The sequence below is a fragment of the Lonchura striata genome, chromosome 2, assembly GCF_050655825.1.
Source record: "Lonchura striata isolate lonStrDom1 chromosome 2, ASM5065582v1, whole genome shotgun sequence".
In the NCBI taxonomy this organism is placed as follows: domain Eukaryota; kingdom Metazoa; phylum Chordata; class Aves; order Passeriformes; family Estrildidae; genus Lonchura; species Lonchura striata.
The window spans coordinates 106,553,268-106,576,863 of record NC_140704.1 but is presented as its reverse complement, the minus strand read 5'-3'; the positions used below and the strand labels follow the sequence as shown (position 1 = coordinate 106,576,863).

The following is a 23,596-nucleotide window of genomic DNA, read 5'->3' as shown; positions in this document are numbered from 1 at the left end:
TTCTGTCGAAGTGCTAACATCATAATGTCTGTTGCTTCACAACAGTCCTGTGTGCATTTTTAGGAGATTTTCCTTTTTGCATTACTTTGCCAGTGTTGTTACAAAATAAAATCACAGATATTTGTCTACGTGCCATTTACATTTCCCCTCTAAAAATTGTGTTGTCTTGGGGATAAGGCAATGGTTGCAGAACAAATGGGAAACACAGATAGATACCTGACAGCAGTTTGCATACCTTTCATCAGAACCTTCTGACATCCCTGACTCTTCACAGGTCTTTTTCCCACATTAAGAGACTTTAAGAAAAATTAATACTGTCCGATTTTTACTTTGACTGTTTCATACTTTTCTTATGTCCATTCTGTTGTCGGTTTTCAGGCCTATTGTCCAGTGAGCATTGCTGTTGAATGCAATATGTGGCTCATCTTTCCAGTATAACTTCTCTGTGAAACTATACCTTGTTATTAAATGCTTGTCCATTTTCATATATGAAATGTGTAATATCTTTTCCACTTTGGGAAGTAACACTGTTGATAAGTAGGTACCACAAGAATATTTTACTTCTTTACTTGTGTTTACTTGGGTAGATTCAGATTCTTATGTAGAATCAGCTTCTAAAAATCTGATTTGTCCTTTTTTTAAATTATCAGTAGAGGTTTACAGGAAATGTGTGATGCTCACTAATTCGTTCTTACACTGAAGGTGTCACATAATGGCACTGTCTTGTTAAATAAATCATTCTTCTGCTGAGCTATCCTGGCCTTTGCTTCAGTCTTTGGGGAAATTATGGTGGGATGATTTTTATGCCTCAACAGTACAAATATTTAAACAGAGCATGTCCTTCTGAGATTTTTCTTAAAACCACTTCTTTTTTTTTAATCTGTTAGTCCCGAGTGCTGTGCCACTTGAATCCATTCAAGGAAGTACCTTCGAAGAGAAGATTTTTCTTCAGTGGAGGGAGCCAGCGCAAACATATGGTGTGATTACTTTGTATGAGGTATCTAGAAATTTGCCACGTTTTATGTCTAGTTTGATTTTCCAATGTGCGTAATCATAAAAAAATAAATGTGTTTTTGCACTTTATGTAAAATTAATTTAATTTTTTTAAAAGTAGCCATTTAAAAGTAAATATAATGTAGGAGTAAATTACACAGGACGCAGCATGTCCTCAAGTTATCAGCTTTAAGAAACCTGCTATATCTAGAACCATGACACAGCATTCTATCTAGTACTCTAGATCAAATATTTAAAAGATTGAAAGACAGATATTAGCAAATTCCTTTAAAAATTGGAGACATAAGATAGTGGTTACAGTCAATGTCACATTTAGATAGGCATCATTATAGGAAGCCTATTGTAACAGAAACAAGCAAGGAATAATTTTTAAAAATCTAGCTTTTTAAAAATGCAAATTCAACAAAATTGTATGTTGTTAGATGTCTAAAAATCACTTGTTTTTCTCATGTGGAAGTCTGCCTGAATACCTCTTAGAAAAATTGACAAAAGGCTGCACAGATTAAGCTGTCAGACAGTAATCACTGTTAAGCTTCTTACCTGACCTTACTACAAAATTGGTATTGAAATGCTTTGTTTAAAAAAAACCCACCTAAATACAGTGTAAAAGAAAAGTTAAATTGAATAGTAACCTATTGATACTGTTTTGAAAACTTCTTTATTGTAAGAGGATAAAATGTTATGAAAAAATATGAATTGATTTTTTGTAAAGCTAACAACTTTCTAGCTACCACAATAGCTGCCTTTGTTCAGAGATCAGCATGTTTTAATTAAGTGTTAATATTGTTACTGTTGCTAGATTTATGTGCATAGAAACACAGGGTGGTAGATCTGGTTTATACCTAGGAACATGCCTGAATGTCTAATTCCACTGCTGAGGAGTACACCCACTGTATCCAGGCAGTTCATCCTTAAATGTGTACGCACACATGACTCCATCAGCTGTATTGAGATAGGGAGATTCATGTGAGCAATATGTTACCTTAATTTCTTTACTGATAAAAGTTCAGACAGTTGGCTGTTTAATCTTCCGTCATCTGATAGAATTAGAAGGGTTAGTTGGGTGCTTTTTAAGGTACTTTGAGTTCAGTTTATGGATGAGGATTTGTAGAGGATATGCCTGTATCTACTGTAATAAGGTCAGGGTTTATCTGAATAGTCTGAAAGTTTTTATTACTAATTTTCAGCCCTTCATTGATGTTATATTAGATGGCTCATAGAAAAATGAATTTTCATTAGGTCAGAAGTTTTAGGAAATTGCAAGTGTTTAAGGTGTGTAACATCGACACTTGGATGTGTCTATGTACTGTATTATGGGTCCTCTTAATTAAAATTATATTGAATAAGTTTAGCAAAAAGAATGGCAATTATCACTTTTATATAATAAGGGCTTTGTAATTACTCACATGAAAATGAAGCTTTAAAAGGAAAAAGGAGGGGTGAATAATTTTTACTTTTCTATTTTTTTTAATGGCTTTCATATTTTTAAATGGTTTTCATATTTTTAAATTCTCATTACAGTGCATAGAAATCAGTAATTAATAGAAGAAGTCTGGATAAAGTTTTACTGTGAACTTACATTAACATTTCTAATGAAAACTAAAAATACTGTTTGAATCAAGGAAAGAACTGAGGATACAATATACACTGCATATATTACTTAACATTTATCTTTTCTTCCCTCCAAATGAGAATATGACCTAGGTACAATATGATAACCTGAAAAATTCCAAATTAGCAATTGTAATAACTAAGCTTCAGACTAATATAGAAGCTTTACCCAGTTTCTGAAAAATTTGCTTTAAGCTGCCCTTATCATCTTTTACAGATAACCTCATTCAGGGCAAAGTGTAATTATAGTAAAGTCAGCTGTATCTGGGGGGCTGCACTCCCTCTTGGTCACTTCTCAGTTTTCACCCATTTGTTTTGGTTTTGTTACTGGTGCTGATCAAAACCAACATTAAGATGAATTCAAAATGTGGCACGGTTAAAGGCAGCATCTTGAAGGAATTAACATAAGCCTGATCCCATCCTTTAGAGTTGTAATCTAGCTGCCTCTAAGTCTCTGTATCTATAAAAGTAATAACTCATACAAGTTATGACTCAGTTCCTGTACCCCTTCCTGGGATTAGGGATTTGAAGAGTATAAGAGAGTAAAATAGCTTATCATAAAATGTCTGACAGCGCATACATCAGAAGGGCTTACTGGATAAAGATGCAATCTCTGTCGATCTGCTCTAAGGCAGTTTATAACTTTCTTATTCTTTTGCAGATCACCTACAAGGCAGTCAGTTCCTTTGACCCAGAAATAGATTTATCCAATCAAAGTGGACGAGTCTCAAAGCTAGGAAATGAAACACACTATCTCTTTTTCGGACTGTATCCTGGCACTACCTACTCTTTCACCATCAGAGCCAGCACAGCTAAAGGCTTCGGACCGCCAATAACAAATCAGTTCACGACTAAGATATCAGGTACTTGATCAAAGAATATTATTTCCTTATGATAATGAGTTGGGTAATTCTTTTGTTGTTTACTTCTTTAGAATTTAACAAGCTGCAAATTGAAAAAGGGAAAAAACACGTTCATCCCTGAAGATGTCAAAGTCATCCCTGAAGAACTTCTAAGTGCTTAAATATTAGCCAGTATTTTGAAATTCCTGTTCTCAACTGTAACATATCATTCAAGAAACCCCTGTGAATTATGTGTTTGCAGTCAATGCCAGCTGCACTTGCAACATTTAGCATAGGGTTTTTTTGGACCTGAAGATGAGGGTTTCATTCAGAGCTTAGTCAGCCTTGACATGATTCTAAATTAGAACAGTAACAGTGCTGGAAAATCTCTTTAATGAGCCATGAACCATCAAGAGTAGAGCAGAGATGCTGTACATCTAGAGCTCACTTTAAAATTGTAGTTAGCTGCCAGGCTGCCTGTGTTCTAACAAGCATGGGGACTGAAGTGGATAGGAAACTGTATTAGATAAGAACATCAGGACTAGTGGTTTTCAGATAACAGCATCATGACTCTGTCACTTCTGCAGATCCTTGACCAATATTTTAAGCCCTCCCTTGAGGCAGAGGAACTTTTCATTGAGGGGATAGAATATTATTGCATCCTCCAAAATGCTTACGTAATTCATGACAAAGAGTTTTAACTGTCCCCTTGATAACATTTACAGAAAATTGCCTTACCTATTTGTGGGCAACTGGGCTTTCCAGAAAGCATCTGGGTACAAAATCTTCCTTTTCTCTTATTGTCATTTTTTGTTCTTCTCCCCCATCCCTCATTTTCTGTCCTCAATGGAATGAAAAAAATGGACAAGTGTTTACCAGAAATAGAATTGTTTCTCCTATCTTATTATTGGAGAGGACAGTTAATGCAAGGTGGAAGTTACTGCCAACACAGCTGTTTGTAGAGAAACAAAAATGTTAATTTTCAAGTTAGACAATTAACTCTGTATGGAATATGAAAGATAAGTAACACTCATCAGTAAAGATGGAGTTTACTCCTATAATGAGTAGAGATTTTCTCTGTTGAAAATCAATGTCTGACACAGCAAACCTTTATATCAGTTAGGAGGATGATGCCACCCCTTATTAGAATGAGGAATGGAGACTACTGAGTATGGATGAGAATCTGGACATTTGAGAATAGTACCGGATCTTAAATTGTTGTTTTCTAAAATGTTATGTCATCAGCAAAAATTCACTAGTGGGAACAGGCATTTCAGGAGTGCTTGAGGGTGAGGGAAACCTCCAAATCTCCATGTGGCAAGGTTCTGCAAACTTGTCTTGTCTGCACCCCACTCTCTCATTGCTTCCTTAGTTACTGTACTAACAAGAAGTGTTTGCCTTGTGCTTAAGTAATCAAAACCAATCTCTGATGAATTTAAATTAGAAACAAAATGTGTGGGTTTTTTTAATAAAATTGAATTTTTAAATAAAATTGAAAAGTTCCAACAGCATTTTAACTGTTGAATATGGAGCCCTCTTTGCAGTGGTATTGGCTGTGATCTCATTGTCTCCCTGGAAAGTTTTGAGGCTCTTTTGTGTAGACAGTGCTCTCCATTTTGGACAGATGTGAAATAGAACTTCTGAATATTTCTGGATGAAAAGTTTCACTATTTTTTAGAAAAGATTAGGTGCAATTTGACTAATTTTTGCATTTTACTCCGACTAATTCTGGACTGCATTTTCTTCTGAATAAAAACTTCCAAATTTCCTGTCAATGGTTTTGAATAGTACTCTTATGTCCTGGAAATAGTTACTGTGTTTTATTTCACTATTACATTAATATTTCCTGTTTTTCTCTGTTTATTAGTAAGTTCCTTCTTTACATGTAGGCAGTGTGGAGGAGGAAGAGTCCTAAAGTAGACAAGGAAAAACGAAGAAGAGAAAAAGTAGCCAGGACTAAAGGTTATGACTGGGAGAACCATAACCCATATCTGGGACAGGAAGATTGTCTTTGTCTCTGTAGAGACAGTAAAATTAGTAAGGAGAGCAAGCAGGGACTTAGGGTACATAAATTAGGAAAATCAAAAGACTTGCTAAGTTGTGGGCAGTAGAACAAGGACAAGAAATGACAGAGTACTCAAAAACTGTACAGCTTTCAGAGATACAGTTCCTGTCCATTCTTGTTTTCAGGATGGTCAGGTTGAGAACAGGACATTATATGAACAAGTTCTGAATATTCAAATCTGCAGAGTATGCCTGAACCTTTAAAGTAGTTTTTGATAATATGACTTAAGTGGTACCCAAATTACTTAAAACTGTTAATCTTAATATTTGTGCCTTATATTGAGGATTGTAAACAGAATAAAACCTTCTCAGCGTACGAGGAGGTTTTTGAAGACTAACTTTTTTTATTTGTGAAACATTTCGAAACTGGTTAATAGCAATGCAAAGCAATGAAGATTTTAATGTTTTCCCAGCAGTCTGAGGAATTGCAGTTCACTGGAGTCCAGTGCAGTTCTTCACGCAATCCTTACTTGGATATGTAGGGTGCTGTGGATAAAGAGAGAGAAATTAATTTGCCTTTCAAAGATGTAGATAATACTGGAAAAAATGAAAATTATTGGAAAATACACTTGAAAATAATTTCCTAGAGGTTATTGCAATCTGTATGTGGGGCATAATACACTCTATTGGTATGTTACATGCAAAGTATCCAGTAAGATGAAACTGAATTAATCGAGATGAACTAAATCAATCTTTGGAAGAACCTTCTAAGGAAAAGGTCTTCTTCCTCACCAAACATGTTCTCACTTTCAAGTGGGAATTAGTTTAGCAGAGTTAATTGCCCTGCATTATTCCTGCAGTTAGAAGAGACCATTGCAATGACCACTTTTTGCTTCTCTAGCCTTTAAATCTGTTAATTTTGCATCACCATTAACAAGTGAGCAATAAGGATACAGCAGCCTGTCAAATAACCAATTAACTCAGTAGCCTTCCCTCCATTGTAATGATACAAATGTGAGTAGATGATAGCAGTGAAGAAAGCAGCAACAGTAAAAGGCAGTAACTGAGGCATCATTTGTTTAATCACAACTGTAAATCTTTAATGAAGACAGTTTGCAAAAGTGCTGAGTGGGGCTTCAAACTAAGATGAACTCTTGTCTTGGTGGACAATAGACCCAAGACAGTTATAGCACTAGTTAAAATTCCAGGAAAAACAAATTATGAGAGTACATCCTGATACAGCTGTCATACTGAGAAAGCTGGGCTAAGTTTCAAAAACAATAGTCACTTCAGCATGCACATTTGCAGATGCTGTTCTTAAGATAACTTTTCATTTCCAAGTCATGGATTCTCAATAGTTTCTGCAAACTTACTCCCACTAGTATCTGTTTCCTGTCTTGAAACTGGGAGTGAGCTGGCATTTCTTTATTTGGGATTTTTTTTTCTTTTTTTCCTGAAGATATTTAACAATAGTCTCACACTTGCATTGTAACAGAAAGCATCTTAGACTTGTAGTATGGTCTTAGTATTTGAAGAAACCTTTAAAATTGCATATTCAAATAAAGATACAGCTCTTGAAAGAAGAAATACAGGAATAATGATTTTATTTGCCTCTTTTCTTATTCTAGCACCCTCTATGCCACCGTATGAACTTGAAACACCTTTGAATCAAACTGACAGCACTGTGACAGTCTTGCTGAAACCTGCACAGAGCAGAGGCGCTCCTGTCAGGTACTGGGTGAAAAATTCTTTATGAAATTAAAACCAAATTGATTGATTTCTTGAACATATTTTCTGGGGATTTTCTACACGGTAATCAATGTCTAAATTCATGTCTGTATTAGCTCTAATTAAATTAAATAACTGAAGAAAATGAAAGGGCTTTGATGTTGAGTGCTCATGTATTGTTTAAAGGATTTGATCCAGATGCAAGTGGCTTGTTCTTTGAAGATAAGGAACAAAGCCATAGTTCTGTTGTGTGGGTGGCCTCTTTAAGGTAATTGCTTACTGCAGTGTTACAAGTTCAAGGGCATATCACATTTTTTATGCTGAGCTACTGTCTTTAATATTCAGTCTTCTTGTTTACTTCACAGATTTAAGGTAGTCAACTCTTACTAAGTTAGCCAATTTTAACAGTATGTACTGTAACATTCATAAATTTACATTATTTGACCATGATATCAGAAATAATAATTTAAACAAGCAACCTTTAAAACCAGTATCTTGGATTCTTCATTGTTATATAGTATCCATTAATGAATTTCCAGTTTTCAGAGGTTGACATCCCTTCCAGATGCATGGTACAGTGTAAGTTCTTCATGATTAATATAAAGGATGTCTGATTTCCAGTGAGGAAGAGAGAGAAATTGTTAGATTATTTTTACTGAGAATCAGTATTGAGTTCTGGACTCACATTTATAGGATGTTTTTCCTTTTGGCCAACTGTGTATCCTCCTTAATTCTTTCATTACTGTAGGAAGTGTTTCCATCTATACTGAGTGGCTATCATATATTTTCATCCTGATGCTGAAGTTTTTGGTAATTTCTCTTCATCTGGGAAATACAGATCTGGTATGCTTGTATTTGCATGAAAGAAAACAAATGTTCTTTGGGTTTCTTCAGAATATTCATACAATTCGTATAATTAAGACTTTTTACTATTAATTATATATATTGTATGTACATAGGTCTGCATTTTGGAAATGCTATCCAGTCGTTCATTCAGACACCTTTTTACAAACAAAATGGAGCAGAAGTCTGAACCACCCAAGAGAAAAAGCAGCAAATAGTAGAGCACATTTAATGAAACAAATTTAGCAGATTGGATTAGAAACAGAATTATTTTATATTTGTCTAACTTTATCTCACAAAGCTCTAGTGTAGTCCTTCTGTATTCAAGCATCTGGATGAAAATGATACAAGTTAGAGTCATTGTTTAAACATGAATGTATTAGGCTATTAATAAAAAAATTGTTTCATTCTTTTTATCTACATGGTGAACTAAAGATGATTGGCTTCTATAGCAGTAGTGACATAACAGAAACTTCACTGACAATAGAAAGGAGCTCATTAGGAGATGAAAGTGTGCTAAATGTGTGGATGAGTGGCTAGGGAAATAGGAGGAAAGATTTAAAGTGACACGAAGCTATAGAACTGACAGATGAACACAGAGCAGCAAATTTACCGAGGTCCTTTGCAACAGGTCCTAAAAAAAATGAAGCCTGACTGCAAACTTAGCGTGTAAATGCTGAGTGAAGCAGAGTGGAAATGGAAGTTAGAATTTCTTAATACTTCTAACATTTTATAGTACATTCCACTCCCAGGCACACTGCTTGCAAAACATATTCTGCATATGGATTTTATCATCTTAATCTGTATTCATTGGCTGTTGAAAGTTTAGTCATACTTCATTTATCCACACCAGTAGGCAAGATGCCTTGTCTATTGATTCTGCTACAGCTACTGGCTTGGTTAATGCAGATATCTGAAAGTGCTCTTAACTTTCAGTGTAAAAGACAGTTGTTGTTTTATTGATCAACACATAAACCATGACACATAAAATTCTTCCATTCCTGAGATAGAAAAGGAGAGCACAAATTCTGCCATTCACATCAACAAAGCTGATACCTGAGGTCATTCTGAAGTCCAGCTTTTTTTCCTGTGATTAAATTCTTTTTCTCTTCTTAAATAAGAAAAATCCTGATATTTTATGCCACTTAGAAGCTGCACACAAGCAGCACAGCATCAAAGGAGAGAAGGTGTAATGCTGATTGCTTAAATGTTGATTCACAAAACCAGAGTTTATGGAAATGTTCGGAAAGCTCTGTTTACAATGATTAAGTACACAATAATAATGAAGGCCAAATGGCATTCCAGGTTGTTTTAGAATTCATAGGACTGGACATGATTGAAATGTATTTTGTCAGATTTTTAATACAACAAATACTGCTTGCTTTGTCTCCAGTTTCAGGTCCAGCATGTTTTATGTCTGTTGCTGTCTTTGTTTCAAGGAGATTATTTTGGAATTATATATGTTTAAAGCAGTAATGCTTTCAGTAATGATGAATGTATGTACTTTTTTAACAGCTGGCTAACCTATTTTGACTTTTAGAATGATTGTCATTTGCAAGGCTTAAATGAAACAAAAAATGTTTAATTTTAGATGATCCCTTTGTGGAAATATATGTCTTATTGCAGATACTCTTTTTGTTCTCAGATATTTGAATTTAAGAGTCTGTAAAATTTTGAAGAATTTGCATGAAAAGCATACAAATGCAAATATATTTTCTATGAGGGCTCTTCAACATCTGTTGAGGGGGGACTCACTCTTCCAAGGCAATACAGTTTGTATATTTTACTTCTCCAGGGCAAGTTATCCTAATGTTTAGAAGACTCTAGGGCCAAATTTTCTGCAAATGTATAAATTGGTCAGTGCCATATACTCAACCAAGGAATGCTAATTTATTGCAGAGATCTGGCTCATACGCAGGAATGTTAAGTGCTATTTATACATTCATCTATGTTAGAAAGAACTTTAGATTGTTTGTCACATTGCATTATAAAAGGATCTTGTGACCTCCTGTGAAAAAAGTTGTCTTGCAAGGTTTTAACTTCAGCAGGAGAATGAAGTTTTCTTTGTTGCGCCTATTTCTATTCAGTCTTGTCATGACAAAGGTCAAGTGTTTCCACTTCTTTTATCTGTTTACATAAGCAGCAAAATGTTGTCCCCATACCACCCTCTTCCTGCTATTCTGTGCCACATCCTCAAAATGTTGTAATAGTAAACATCCCAAAGATTTTGGCTCAAATAATACTGGAACTACCTGGTGACAGCAAGTCTCTGTGAGGAGCTGACTTGGAAAAGGAGCAAAATGGATAAGAAAGAAGGCAAGACCATCCAGACTCTGCCTCATGATCTGTTTTTGATGCTACATTATTACAGAGTTTGGCTCAGCTGGATTTGCCCCATTAAACTCTTCAGGCCAGTTAATGGCCCATTTAGCCAGCCTTTCTATTCTTAAAGACACCACAGACATTTGGTGCTTTCCTATTCCAGTCTGAAATGAAAGAACAGGATGACCAAATGTGTCAGCTAGCAAATCCCTGTAGATGCAATACTTGGCATTTGGGACACCAAAGTACTTCCTGCTCCAAGCTCTGAGTATATGGGTTCAGTCCAGCTGCATCTGGGGCTGCAAAGCCCAGACACGATGAGAGGGAGAGAACTGTAGCAATTGCCAGGTAGTATAATTTTAAAGTATCTTAAAGAAAACATGCAGAAGGAAGCAAGTAAACTTTGAATTATGTAAGCTGAAAGCTAAGCATTCTATAGTGAATGCAATCTGTGTAATCTCCATGCATGCCCTTTATCACCTGTGTGCCCAACTTCTTCCAATTGCATAAATAAGAACCCTACTGGGAAAATAAAGCAAACATCTCTTTACTTGAAGTGCTTAATTTTGACACATACTTTTAATGTCTCTACCTCAAAGAAGTAGCATTTATTATACTTCACAAGGCCATAATAAAATAATAAGTATTTTGCAGTACAACTGGAAACTACTGTAGAAATTTCAAACTACATGTTATCTAAAGCGATAAGCACTCCTTTCTACTACCTCATCAGAGTGACACATGAGATTGCCTAAATTTCACAGAAATGTTCATTTCTTATTGGCTTATCCAGACCTTTAAAGGCATCATGTAAATAATTGTTTCATTGTCACAGCTGGAATGAAGGTTGTCTGCACATGGTCGCTGACATAGGAACAGCATGATTCACAGGAAGTTGAAATGGTGTAAAGAAACCTTTGTCAGCCCAAGTTCAAGGAGTACTTAATTCTGTATGTGGTTTAGCCATTTCAACAGCACTCAGAGTGTAATAATTTTTAAATTAATGACAGGCGACACCTAATTCCTACCCACTGACAGTAGAAGGATGGAGTGAGTTAATCTGAGGGGGTCACCTTGAAATGCAAAGACTCGTATGTAATTCAGCAGTTCCCCACAGAACCACCTGATGCTATGTGTGAAGCAGAGGTCACAGTTGCCTTCCTATGCCTGCCACACACATGACAGGGCAGGAGGCTTTGTCTTAGGGCGTCATCTCTTTCCTTCAGCATGACTAGTGCTGTGAGGATCAGCCTTCCACATGTCTGGCCATCACCTCTTCTCTGTCGCTTTGTCCACTCCTTTCCTCGTAAGCTGGCAGCAGGCATTGGCACTCTTGTGCCACATATGCCTGCAGCATTGTCCATCTGCTTCCATATGAAGAAATGGAGTCATCTGAAGCCTGAGAGAGCTTTTTCAGGATTCTGCAATCTCAGAAGAAAAGCCTTCCAGAAAAGCCACTGCCTACCCTTATTCTTGAAATGTACTAGCTTTACAAAAATTACTCACTTGGTCAGGAGATCAGCAGATTTGATTGTTTCACTGACAATCAAGAAATAAAAAAGAATAAAAAAACCTAGCAAGCCAGGCAGGTTGTTTGGAAACACATGCAGATATCATTGAAACTCAGAAAGCAGCAAGGTTTCAAACACTCTGAATGCCAAAGTTTCAGGATACTTTCCATTACTGTGAAAAGTCCATGAGATTCTTGCATTGCTCTTGTGAGTATGTTGTAGCCACAGGCCTGGGCCTCAAAGTTGCAATCCACTTCTCAAAGTTCCTGATATCTCTGTCTGAGTTTCTGTGTTGCACAGTAAGAGTGAAGGATTAGTTACTGTGCATGAATTCCAAAGGCAGACGTTATGAGTATAATTATAAATTCAGGATATGTGAGCAAATGAGTTTTTAAATGGGAGAATGCTGATTGGCACAATAAGTGATGTTAGTGTTCTGTGCAGGCAAAAACATGGCACCAGCACATGCCAATAAGGACACGGCAATATCTGCCTTTTTAGCTATATCCTCTTGCAATTCCTGCCTTGCATATTATGTAATGCTGGCATGTTTTTGTAATTTCCTTCTTTCCTGAATTTGTAATGGTAATGCAGTAATGAGAAAAAAGCCATATAGACACAGCTGAGAAGTATCAGAACTGTAGATTAATCAGCAGAATTTGGAAAGCTTCTCAATAAATTGAAGAGTGAACTCTGGCCTTTCAAGAGCTCACAGATAAAACAGTCTGGATATTAGGTGTATTTATGATAAAGAAATGGGCATGTTGAAATAATGTAATTATGCATGTTTAAGTAGCATTACTAACTTAATAATATTCTGGAATGCCATGTTCAAAATACAGCCTTTCAAATTACTTGAGACTACCAGCTCTAAAGAGCATGAAGGGAACCTTTGATTTGCTTGCTATGAGCATCCTTTCTATTTCTTAAGGGTCTGTAAGCATAAAGGCCTGAATTGTGTGCTGTAGGGTCAGCTCTTTCCAAATCATAGTTTTACAACCTGTAAGGCAGCCAGTAAAGTTGTTTGAGGATGTCTGTGGTAGAGAAGGGATTGGGTTTTATTAATGCCCATAATTGTCACTTCTTTATAGCAACAAGTATAATTATTTACAGCAGAAGGGTCAATTTCTGTTTCATTGAGGGAACAGTACAGTAATTGCTTATGCTATAAAAATGCTGTAATTCTTTTTTGTTATGTTATTGCAGTAGAACTTGTCCTTGGATTTTTTACTGTGACTTGAACTAGAATTTATGATACCTGTTGCCTGGACATGCGTGGTGCAGCTTCACATGTCCTGTTAGCTACTTCAGAAATTTCCATGGTCCTTTTAACGTGACTTCTCTCACAGTCCCTGAGTAAAAGGAGTATTGATCCTTGATTTTTTCAAGTACCAATTTTTCTCACTGAGAACTCAGCATGTAATGACACCTGTCATTTAGTAATTAATAGAAATTAACCCATAATAAGTAAAGCAAGCTATAACAACTGAAGGATAAAAGAGAAAAAAGATTATACCATATCTGCTAAGAGATTAATTTCAGTTTCATAACTCACTAATATTTTCTCACAGATTTTGGTTCTAATTAAAAACTTAAAAATTTGCTGCACTGGTAGGAGGCTCTGCTCTTTTTTTTTTACATTCCTTCTACATGCTGTCCTTTAGTAGGTTGCAGTGGAGACCATATATTTGCAAAATCCCTTATGGTAGTCTTCTCTATACTGCTTACCTTTCATTCCTGCGGCATGATAGTCCAGTTCATGTATACCAGTTCTTTGCTAAGATCCTTTGAAGCACTGGGTTTTTCCAATCTCCCTCATGAAGGCTGAAGTCCATCAACAGTTCAACCAGTGAATCATTAACTCGTGGAACTCACACCTGTTTTGCTGGCTCTGGATTGCCAGCTTAAGTCAGAATTGATAAAACATGTTTATCTTAAATCTACTTACTAAAATGAACAGCTCAGTCTCTGAGTATTCAAGGAACATAACAGGGTCATATTTTCATGGTCCCTTTGAGAGGAATGGCTACTCAGTGCTCAGATTTATGTACTTGGGCTCAGACTTCAGGTGTGCATGTTTACCAGTGAAATTTGTGTGTCCGGGACCATTCTCTCATGCTGAGGCCAACTGGCTAAAACCAGTCTGTATTCATACTGCAGAGCTCCCAGGCACTAGGACCCCTTAACAGATTGCCATTTGGGAATGGGCCCTGATTAATGTCTGGGAATTTTGGGGAGAGGTGCCACAGCCCTGCTGGAGACCTTTCCAACAATTTTAACAGGGAGGACAGTGTTGCATAAATAGCTTAGATGGATTTTAAGCAGCTCAGTGTTAGCAAGTCTGAGCCACCAACCTGTTCTCAAGTATCATATGTTTCCAATAAAGCAGCAGAAACCTCTAACTAGAAGTACAGAGTTCTTGAAGCTCCTCTCAGGCAAGCAAGAGACCTGAAGGGCCCTGTTATTTTCTCATGGAACTTTTGGTGTGTTACAATTTAGATGATATTTAAATAAAAACAAAAATAATGGACAGAAGAAAGAGAGTCTCCATTTGATTAGAAAGGTTGAAACCTCATGTACACTCTCCTGGCTCTCTGATTTTTCTTGTATTTGTGTTTTCATGCTAGGCCAGCCTCAGCAGGAGACCACAGTAATGCTGTACAGATGGTTGGGATGTGGGAGCAGTGTGGTGAAAGTCTCTCAGTTTGAAAACAGTATTTAACTCCAGCCTCTGGTTTCTGCAAACCTGCTGGAGTTGTTTGGCTGGAGAAAGCTGGTGTGAATGTCACATCTCTCCTGAGAGAGCTCAAACACTTGTACTTTAAGCAGATATAGACCTATACAGTAAAAATCCCAAATAAAGTGTATTTTAGGTCCTTAAATGTAATCATCTACTTTTGTCAGAGTTCAGGAAGTCCTTGATTAGGGGCATTGATCATCCCGTAGAGACAGTGTGAGAGGTACAATCCTATCTTCATGTCAGAGTAGCCCTCTGGAGTTGCAGAGACATGCTTCTCCCACGGAGTGTGTAGGGGGCTCAAATGTCCTTCTGGGTGCTTGCCTTGTGAGGAGGTGTTCAATGTAGGGACCAGAGTGAAGGAATTACGAATGTCAGTGGAAATTACTGCATTGCATGATTTTTGAAGGAGTACTCATTTTAAACATACCCAAGCTCAAATGCAGAACAACCAGAGCACTCCTTAAAGATGTGAGAAAGAGGTGCTGTTGCTCTATGCTTACTGAAGTGTTCCAGGGATTTGTTTTCATTTTACTGTGTGCTGTGGAAGGATTAAAGGCGTAGTATATGGACCAGCTATGTTTATCCTGGTGGTTGTGGAACAGGATTATGTGGGGATGTACTTTGTGGAGACATTTCAAAGTAATTTTCTGACAGCATCACATCACATATATGTTAGTTGTACCCACAATGGTGAATGACCCATTCTGAATTCCTGTAAAACTGTGGTTAGGAATTGTCAGGCACATATAACCCGTTGCTCTCTCTGGGAGCTTTCACTGTTGACCTTAATGTGTATTAGGTATGTGCAATTCCCATATACTTGTCCGTGTGAAATTACTGTAGCCTATAATCTTACCTCAGTTCTTTGTTTTTGTGAAGGTTTTCCCATCAGTATTTTTCCTCTCAAATTCTAGATGCCAAAGTGAGGTGTCCCAAGTGAAAAGTATGGTGTCACCTTTGGTCTTTGTTCACCCGTCTGACTAAATGAACTCCCAGGTCAGACTTGTAGGTCATACTGGAAGCCCCATCTGCTTGGCCTCTGCTAGTGCTGAAGCCTTGGCAGTGTTGCACATCAATATTTCTGTGCTCTAGCTATGCCATATACTTTCTATTTTTTGTGATTCTCAAGATTCGGTTCCTTTTCTTTCATAAGTATTTGAATTAAATACCTATTTCTAAGTGGTTCATAAGGGCTCTGAAACAGAGACTACAATACATATACATGTTCACTGTGCTGTATAGTAGCATACTGAATTATCAACTGAGAAGTGACCCAGTGCCTGTATTGTTTATAGATCTAAAATATAACACATTTTGATCCATTTGACAGTAATCCTGCCTGCAGCACTGGATTGTAATCTTGCACAGAAAATACTGAATAGCCTTCAGGATGAGCTGCAAAGTTTGCCTTTTATGAGCTAATAAGAAGGATGCATGTTGTAAGATTGAGGCTCATTTTTGGAAATAACAGAGGAGAAGAAAGTGTGTGTGTATGGCTCACAGTATGACTGTGAATCATCAAAACACAGGATGGCTGTGAAATAGGCAAATGGACTGTACTCAGCAGGTGGGGTTTCAGCAAAGGTGACAGGCTGTCAGCATCATAGGAGTTCACACTGGCCGGACCTCGTGTGAGCTCCTACACCTTGTTCTGATCTATGAAGAAATATCAATTCTGTACTACAACAGTGGAGTGTTTTGGCATAAATGATTATGGAAAACCTGTGTTACATATGGAGGAGCTGAAAGAACTCAACTTGTTTTTTAACTAGCCAGTTAAGGCCAAGAGAAAAAATGGTTGCTTTTTAAAAATGCATCAGAGGAATAAACTTCAGAGGGGAAGGAGGGCAATTTTAGTTCAGAGGCCATATGTATAACTCTAGGCAGTGGTGAATTAAAACAGGTATATGTACCTGTCAGGAAGGTGGTGCTAGTTAAAGTTACATAGCACTATGATGCCAAATGTTTTTCAGTGTTCTGTACATGACAACCCCCAAAGGAGCACAAACTTTTGTCAAGATTATCACATGGATCAGAGTTGTCTGCATGACAAGGAGCAAACAGTCAACGGGATTTTTGTAATAATTTAAGTTACAACACAGTAGTAATCAGTACACCTTTAATTGCCTTTTCTACAGATTCTTTGACAATGGTGCATTTCCATACTGCAATTGACCTTTTGAATTTTTCTTCAATATTGTGCATTTTGAGCAAGTTTGTATGAGCCCTTTATTCACTAGCAAACACTAAATGGCTGCATTAAAAGAAAATATGCTGCTAATACTTAAATGTACAGTAGGAGGACTGTGGTTTTCAGAACAAAGTAATTTGGGGCAATTCCTAGCTCTCAGTATAAATTTTTAATTTAACCATTCTGAACCATTGAGCCATTTGTACTAAAGCGTTTTGATCACACATTGCAAGCAAGCAAATAAATGCTTTTATTTGATAGTAAGTAATGTTAAAGGGAAACAAAAGGATAAAGAGGAATGCTGCATGGCAAGAGGAGGAAAAGCTATAGATGCACTCCAAGTGAAACACTGTCATTCCCCACACTTGATGCTGAAGGAGTATTCATTTTGCTGAATATTAACATGTAAACTTTCTGTTATGCTGTTCATTTGAGTAGGAAAGGAAATCACTGGCATTTACAACAAGCATCATGACTTTAAAGCATTGCTAAGTAAAAGCTAATATGCTCAACTGGATTACATTAAATGACACAAAGAAACATTAGAGTCACTTACTGGGCTCTACAACTGAGAGCAGCAGCTCTTTAGTCAGGAGAAATGTAAAAGCCTCAGCCTAAAACAGCATCAGAGAGTGGTAGGATAGATGTGTAAGGCATTATAAAAATGTTGAATTTAGGGAGAAAGTTCCATGGGGAAATCAGATGAGGACAGATGAATTAACTGCATTGTCCCATCTGGAGTTGAAGCTGTTTTCAAGATGAGCCTCGTAGGGTAGTAGAAGCACAAGGCCAAAATCTCATCTGTATTTAACAGTTGTGCTAATCCTGAACTGTGCAGAATCTTTTATCTACAGCCAGATTTCCTGTGGGAAGAGATGTACAATGTCGTGCTGCCAAGGTTTCTATGCCACCTAATCCTACCAGAGTCATTCCCAGTGCAGGGAGGAGGAAGAGTTATACCTTCACTTACAGAATAGAAGGTCAACCTTGTATTTATCCACAGAAGTCCTGAAAACTGGGGACAATGCCACAAAAACTGATTTGTTTTTGTGCATCATTTTGCACTGCTGATTTAAGTGCCCTGCAGAGCTTTTTTGTAGGGAAGAAAGAATGAAAATGAGCATAGTAATCTCCATTTCCAAATTGCTGACCAGAACCCACTGCATTTAAGTTGTGGAAAGAGACGATAGCATTGAGAGGCTAGATTCTGTTGTGGTTATTTTTGTTGTGGCCTTGCTCTGCTGCAGAAGAGCTGGCAGGAGAAAATGTGCCTGTGCCTTGGGTGCTTAAGTGATAACACTGGCTTCTGCAGTTGCAGCTGGAGCACAGGCATGTGCTGCTTCCCACCAATTTTCCCATGTAAACAGACCATCTGGAGAAAATGGCCAGGAGAAAATGGACACATCTTAAACAACTGTAGTGCATCTCTTTGAGGTAGTCTCTCCATGCTCTACTTTGAATCCTCTCACTAGATGAATAGATGAAAAACTTCATATCCACTGTGAGTGCTTTAATGAGCAGTAAACAGTTTTCAAGCTTTGAATCAAAAAACCTGTTGAAATTGGCTTGTGTATTCAGTCAGCTGCCTCAGCAAATATTTTTCTTCCTGTACTGTACACAAACCAGCAGATTGCAAAGCATCCTTGAATAAAGGGAGAAAATAAGCATTCTCCTTCTACTTGTAAACTGCTCATTTTAATATATCTATTTTCTTAATTCCTCAGCTCAATTCAGTAGTCAATTTCCAGTGCACAGCTTTGTAGAAGATGTAGGATATATTTACTGTTAACAGTGTTATTAATCCATTAGCAGATCTCCTGCTCTAAACCCTACTTCTTAATTTCTGTGTAATATTCAGGCTCCTTGATCAATTTTCATGTGCATATTAATTCACATTCATAAGTAAAAGCTCTGCAACTGGCCATAGTCATGCCCATGAGCATTGGTGCATTTGCAGACTGTCCACACCTCATGGGCACTCTCCAGGGCATAGTTACAGCATTGCAGTAATCTGTTGTTTACTAGAAAACATTGAACTAGAATATCACTTACTTGTAATCTTTATAATCGTTTCTCTTAATAAAATTACTTTTTAAATTTATAAAACCCTGAAGATATTTCAGTGTACATGCAGATCTACTTGTTGTGATTTGAAGTCCCTAAGCTATATGTTTTTCTTACCTCCTGCAAACTGCATTTTCTACAAGTTTGTGGAGAACAGAATAAAAACCACTGCTCTAGGAGGCAGCATCACATATAACATGCATAAACTGGGAGTTGAATACAAGAGGCTGAGCAAGAGTGTGTCTTTATCATTTATGCATGGATTTAAATCTGAGGGATGTTCCTACTCCTTAAGGACATCACATACTTTCTCAATGTGGTTTTTCATTGCTTTTCTGATTTAACTTTGTGTAGCTATTGATCTTCTTCATGGCTATTGAGGAAGAAATCTTGTTTGAAAGTGACCCTGGATTTCTTTGAAAGTAGATATTACTTGGGCAGATTGTTGTATGAAGACTGCTGGGTTTTTGTGTTACTCCATGTCTTTTAACTCCAGTAGAGTATGTTATTGTATCATATTCAGACCCTGTAGACTGTAGAATGTATCTATTTTATTGTATCTACCTTGAAGAGTGTGGAATGAAAATAACATATTATAGCATTAATTTAAAAACAGATACTTGAATCTCAGAACTGCTTAGTAGAGATGACATGACATGTTCATCCCATTTAGACTTAAAGAAGTACAATTGCCTCTGTTAGGTAGGAATTGGCCTTCTTCTTTTCTTAAGAATCAAAGTAAACTGGTCATTCAGACATTGCTAGATCTATTTTCTACATAATTTGTGAAGACAGGGTAACAGCATTCCGTCTTATTCTATAATAAGAAAAATACCTAGTCTGTTTCTTTGTTGCTTCCTGGCTCACATAGCAGGGTGGAACCAGGTGAAATCTGATGGTTTAGGTGCCTTCAACAATTTTGCTGGAGCTGAAGTTGTGTTGTAATGAATCTTTGCATTCCAGTCGTAGGCAATTTTCAAGCAGCAGTGAGCTGTCTTTGTGTATCAGAAAGTTAAGAATACACTTGCAGAAGTGATAGTTCTGATTCTAAGATGGGCTGTGTGATCTTTCAGATTGTTACGTATTGGTTTGCATGTACTCCTCGAATTTCCTTTCATATCTTCCTCACGAATCTGTACTGCAGTACCATTGTGCATCAGAATTTCCTTTCTCTGAGATTGAAAAGAGAGGAATAGTCAGCCCTGACATGGCTTTCCATTTTGAATATTTCCTTCAAATCCCCTCTAACTTTGTTCTTTTTTAGACTAAATTATTTTAGACAGTTTTGCTTTCTTTAATTTATTTTAAACTGTGACAAGACTTTACTCCTTTTTCCTTGCTTTCCTGTTGTTCTGTAAATAAGCTTTGGCAACCTGAAAACTGGTGAGTTAAAGGGTGGAATATTGGCTTATAAAAGCACTTTGCTTGCTGTACCAAGATACTTTTATCTTATACTTATGAACTTGTAATTTTTTCTGTGTTCTTTTTAAAAAGAAATTAAGCAAAGTACATAAAGCTGATTAAGAAGCTTTGAAATGGTCTTTGAATTGTTCCAAGTATCATAAATGTAAATTCATTGGAAGTCTGTTTTCTGGCTTGGTACCAAAATTTATTGCCATAGTTTCAGCAAAATTTGTTGAAATAGAAAACAATGTTAATAGAGAGCACAGTTCATCAGACAATCAGAGAATCTTATTTTACGATCTAGTGGCACATTTTAGCCTGCAGTAATAGATAAGATTTCTTAGTCCTTATGATTCGCTACTAAGCATAGAATTTCAAGGTCATGTTATTTGATTTGCACTAACTTTGGATCACTGTTGTGCTTATTTGCAATGTTGTCACATTCTTTTAGGTCTTTGGTAATGCATCTGACTTTACACTCAAGTAAATCAAACAGATGAACAAAAATGTATGTATTAAGAAGTCTTAGAATAACTTACATTCCACTGCTGGTATTTTTTGAAAAACAAAAAAACCAAAAAAGATACTTTCTAAGATGGTATATCCACATCTGCTTACATTTGGTTCTGAGAAACTGGCAATCTGACTGAAATGAAGACTTCTCAAATAAACTGCTAATTCTTGCCACAATATCATTTTGCATCCTATATATATCTAAACTTTCATTACAATTGCTGTGTCCTTGTGCTTGTTATAAATTTCTAATTGCTAAATTGCAGTGACATCAAAGAAAAAAAATACTCAGATAAAGCTTTAAATTAGTTAAGTATAAAAATTAGCAGCAAAAGTCTTTCATCTTGACCTAATTTACTTGAAATTCTATGCCTGATGTGAAGATTTATAACAGGTGGCCTTTTAGGGAGCACTCAGTTTGAGTCTAATGTTCAAGTTGTTCTTTCATTATCCCAAACATCTATAGCTAAAGGGTTTTTTCACCGTGCCCTTTGTTCACAATATGGGACTGTAATTGAGTTCATATTTCTCACCCAACCTTTCAGCTGTAATTAATATTTTATTATATCAGGTTTTATCACTAAATAGCCTAGCAGCAGGGTATTGAGCCACACGCACACTCCCACACACGTGCACACACACAAAAGCCGTAGTGACTTATTGATACCAAGCAAGTTCCATCTAATGAGTTATGGTTGAGAGAATACAAAATAAATTTGTGGTACCCAGCTAATATTCCAAAGCAATTTAGAACTGATCTTATCTTGATCAAGCCAGGACAGAAATTAAAGTTACAAGACTGAAATATTCAGTGTTGTGTTGTTATATCAGACACATGGCATCTAACAAAAATGGTCTTTGCAAGACCAGCTATTAACTGTTTTCATTATTATATTTTATGAGCAAGACCAGTTTAGGTCATAAGCTCTTTGTACTAAGAGTTACACATTGTCCTCTGAGCTCTGCTAAGCACAAACACCTCCACAGCATGACAAATGTAAAAACCTGAACATCTAAGTTGATTTCCTATTTGTCCTTTAAACTGAAATAAACCAAAATTATTTCTTTGTGCTACACTGCATACCAATGGATGTTACTCTAAGCTACTCTGATGGAAATAAGGTATTTTAATACAGATTTTGAAAGATGGAAAAAGTCTTACCATATAAATATCTGTAAACAAGACTGAAGAGAAATATTTCATAAACCTAGATAATTTTGATGATGGGTGGTTTTCATGATAAAAACTTCCCACATAATTTGTGACTAACTGGCATCTCTCTTCTCTGCAGGATTTTACACAGCCACCCCCTCTGCCTCTCTGTCTCTACCTTTTTTCCTCTGCTTCCCTCTTTCTCCCCATCTCCCTCTCACCCTCTTCCTTCTTCCCTCATTGCTTTGAATAGGTGATTACTGGAAGAAAGTACTCAAACTAAGAACAGATCAGTAGCAGGATAGTACAGAACAAGCTCTGCACTTGAAATGGTTTGTTCATTATTTGTTAACAGCAGAAATTGCCTCTTGAAATCCATACCTGCAACTTTCTTTTTTAATGATTTTTAGTTGTTTATACACAATACAGTTGCTTAGAGAATGAGTAGGCACTTCTTCCCCAGGGGAGAGCTGTGTTGCAAAGATGAAGAAGAGCTAAGCCTCCTCACATGGTCAGGAGAGGAACTGCAGTGTGTTTCTGGCTACAGAAAAGTGGTGATGGGAAGGATGGCCCTGGGGATCGATGCAGATGAGAGCACAGTTTTATTTCTGATGGAGGTAGGGACAATCTGTTTAGCTTTTTGCAAGCCAATATATCATGCTTTCTCCATTCCTGTATCTCAAGTTAAAATAACTGGAAATACTCTAAAGAAAAAGAGTACTTATATATGATTGTAAACAACTTGGCAATGGTGAGGAGTGTTGTAGTAAGCAGCTGAATGTATAGCTCACTCTCTGAAAATTAATTATTTATCTTTTATTCAGTTTTTCCATGCTGACTACCAGATCTCAGAATAGTGGCTTTGTGGACTATTTTGTGGGATTAGTAACCTCACAATTTCTCTGTGGTTTGCATTCATTTTAAAGGCAAGTTGTGAGCAGACCAGAAAGAAGGTAGGAGGCATCCCTGTTTTGTACTGCTTAGTAATGAAGTCGGTCTCAAAGCCCTGGAGGATGTAAAGCTTTAGGTTAGTTCAGTTTAGACCAGCATCATTGAAGTTAGTGATATTGCTGCTTGGGTTTAAATTAAGAGCATAAAGCCGTGTGAAGTGAGATCAATAGTATCTGGTTCCTTGAGGGACTGAGTCATTACTCAGTAGGAATAAAACTTTTCAATGGTAAAATGAAGAAAGGAAGTACTCCTTGTCTTCTGTGTGGTATATTACATGTCCAAGATTAGAATTAAACTTTCTGACTCATAAATAAGTTAAAAGTTTACACCTGACTTTTTTACTGGCTTCCTAAGAAAACAAGTCTTAAATATCATCCTGGTCATCTGCCTGTATGTTCCTTCCTTCCCTCACTAATAGAGGAAAATAGGAAATTTTCAAGCAATAGTGTGAATGTTGCATAAATAGTGAGATTTCTCATATCCTTTGGCATCTTTGTGGAAGACCCAGATTGGCATCTGGAGGGTTAGGTTGTGTTAGAGTTTGAGTTAGTTGATTTCATGTGGGCCTTCAGCAGCGAGCTACAATTCACATACCAGCAAGCCAGGATGGAGCCCAGAAGCAGCCACAGCTTGTGTCTCCTCTTTTCTAGCCAGTGTATGGGAGATACTCAAAGGAGCTGAGCATATTGAAGGTGGGAGATGGGT

General features: G+C 36.9%; 1 protein-coding gene across 14 annotated transcripts in view; it reads left to right on the top strand.

The window, feature by feature from the left end:
• PTPRM (protein tyrosine phosphatase receptor type M) overlaps positions 1–23,596 on the top strand; it is a 442,640-nt gene that overhangs the window by 231,596 nt on the left and 187,448 nt on the right. For all 14 annotated transcript variants that reach the window (XM_085573754.1, XM_021525191.4, XM_077784280.2 and 11 more), the window contains 3 exons: positions 888–997; positions 3,287–3,488; positions 7,100–7,202. In XM_085573754.1, coding sequence (XP_085429880.1) covers positions 888–997; positions 3,287–3,488; positions 7,100–7,202 — 415 coding nt within the window. The remainder of the gene's footprint in view (positions 1–887; positions 998–3,286; positions 3,489–7,099; positions 7,203–23,596) is intronic.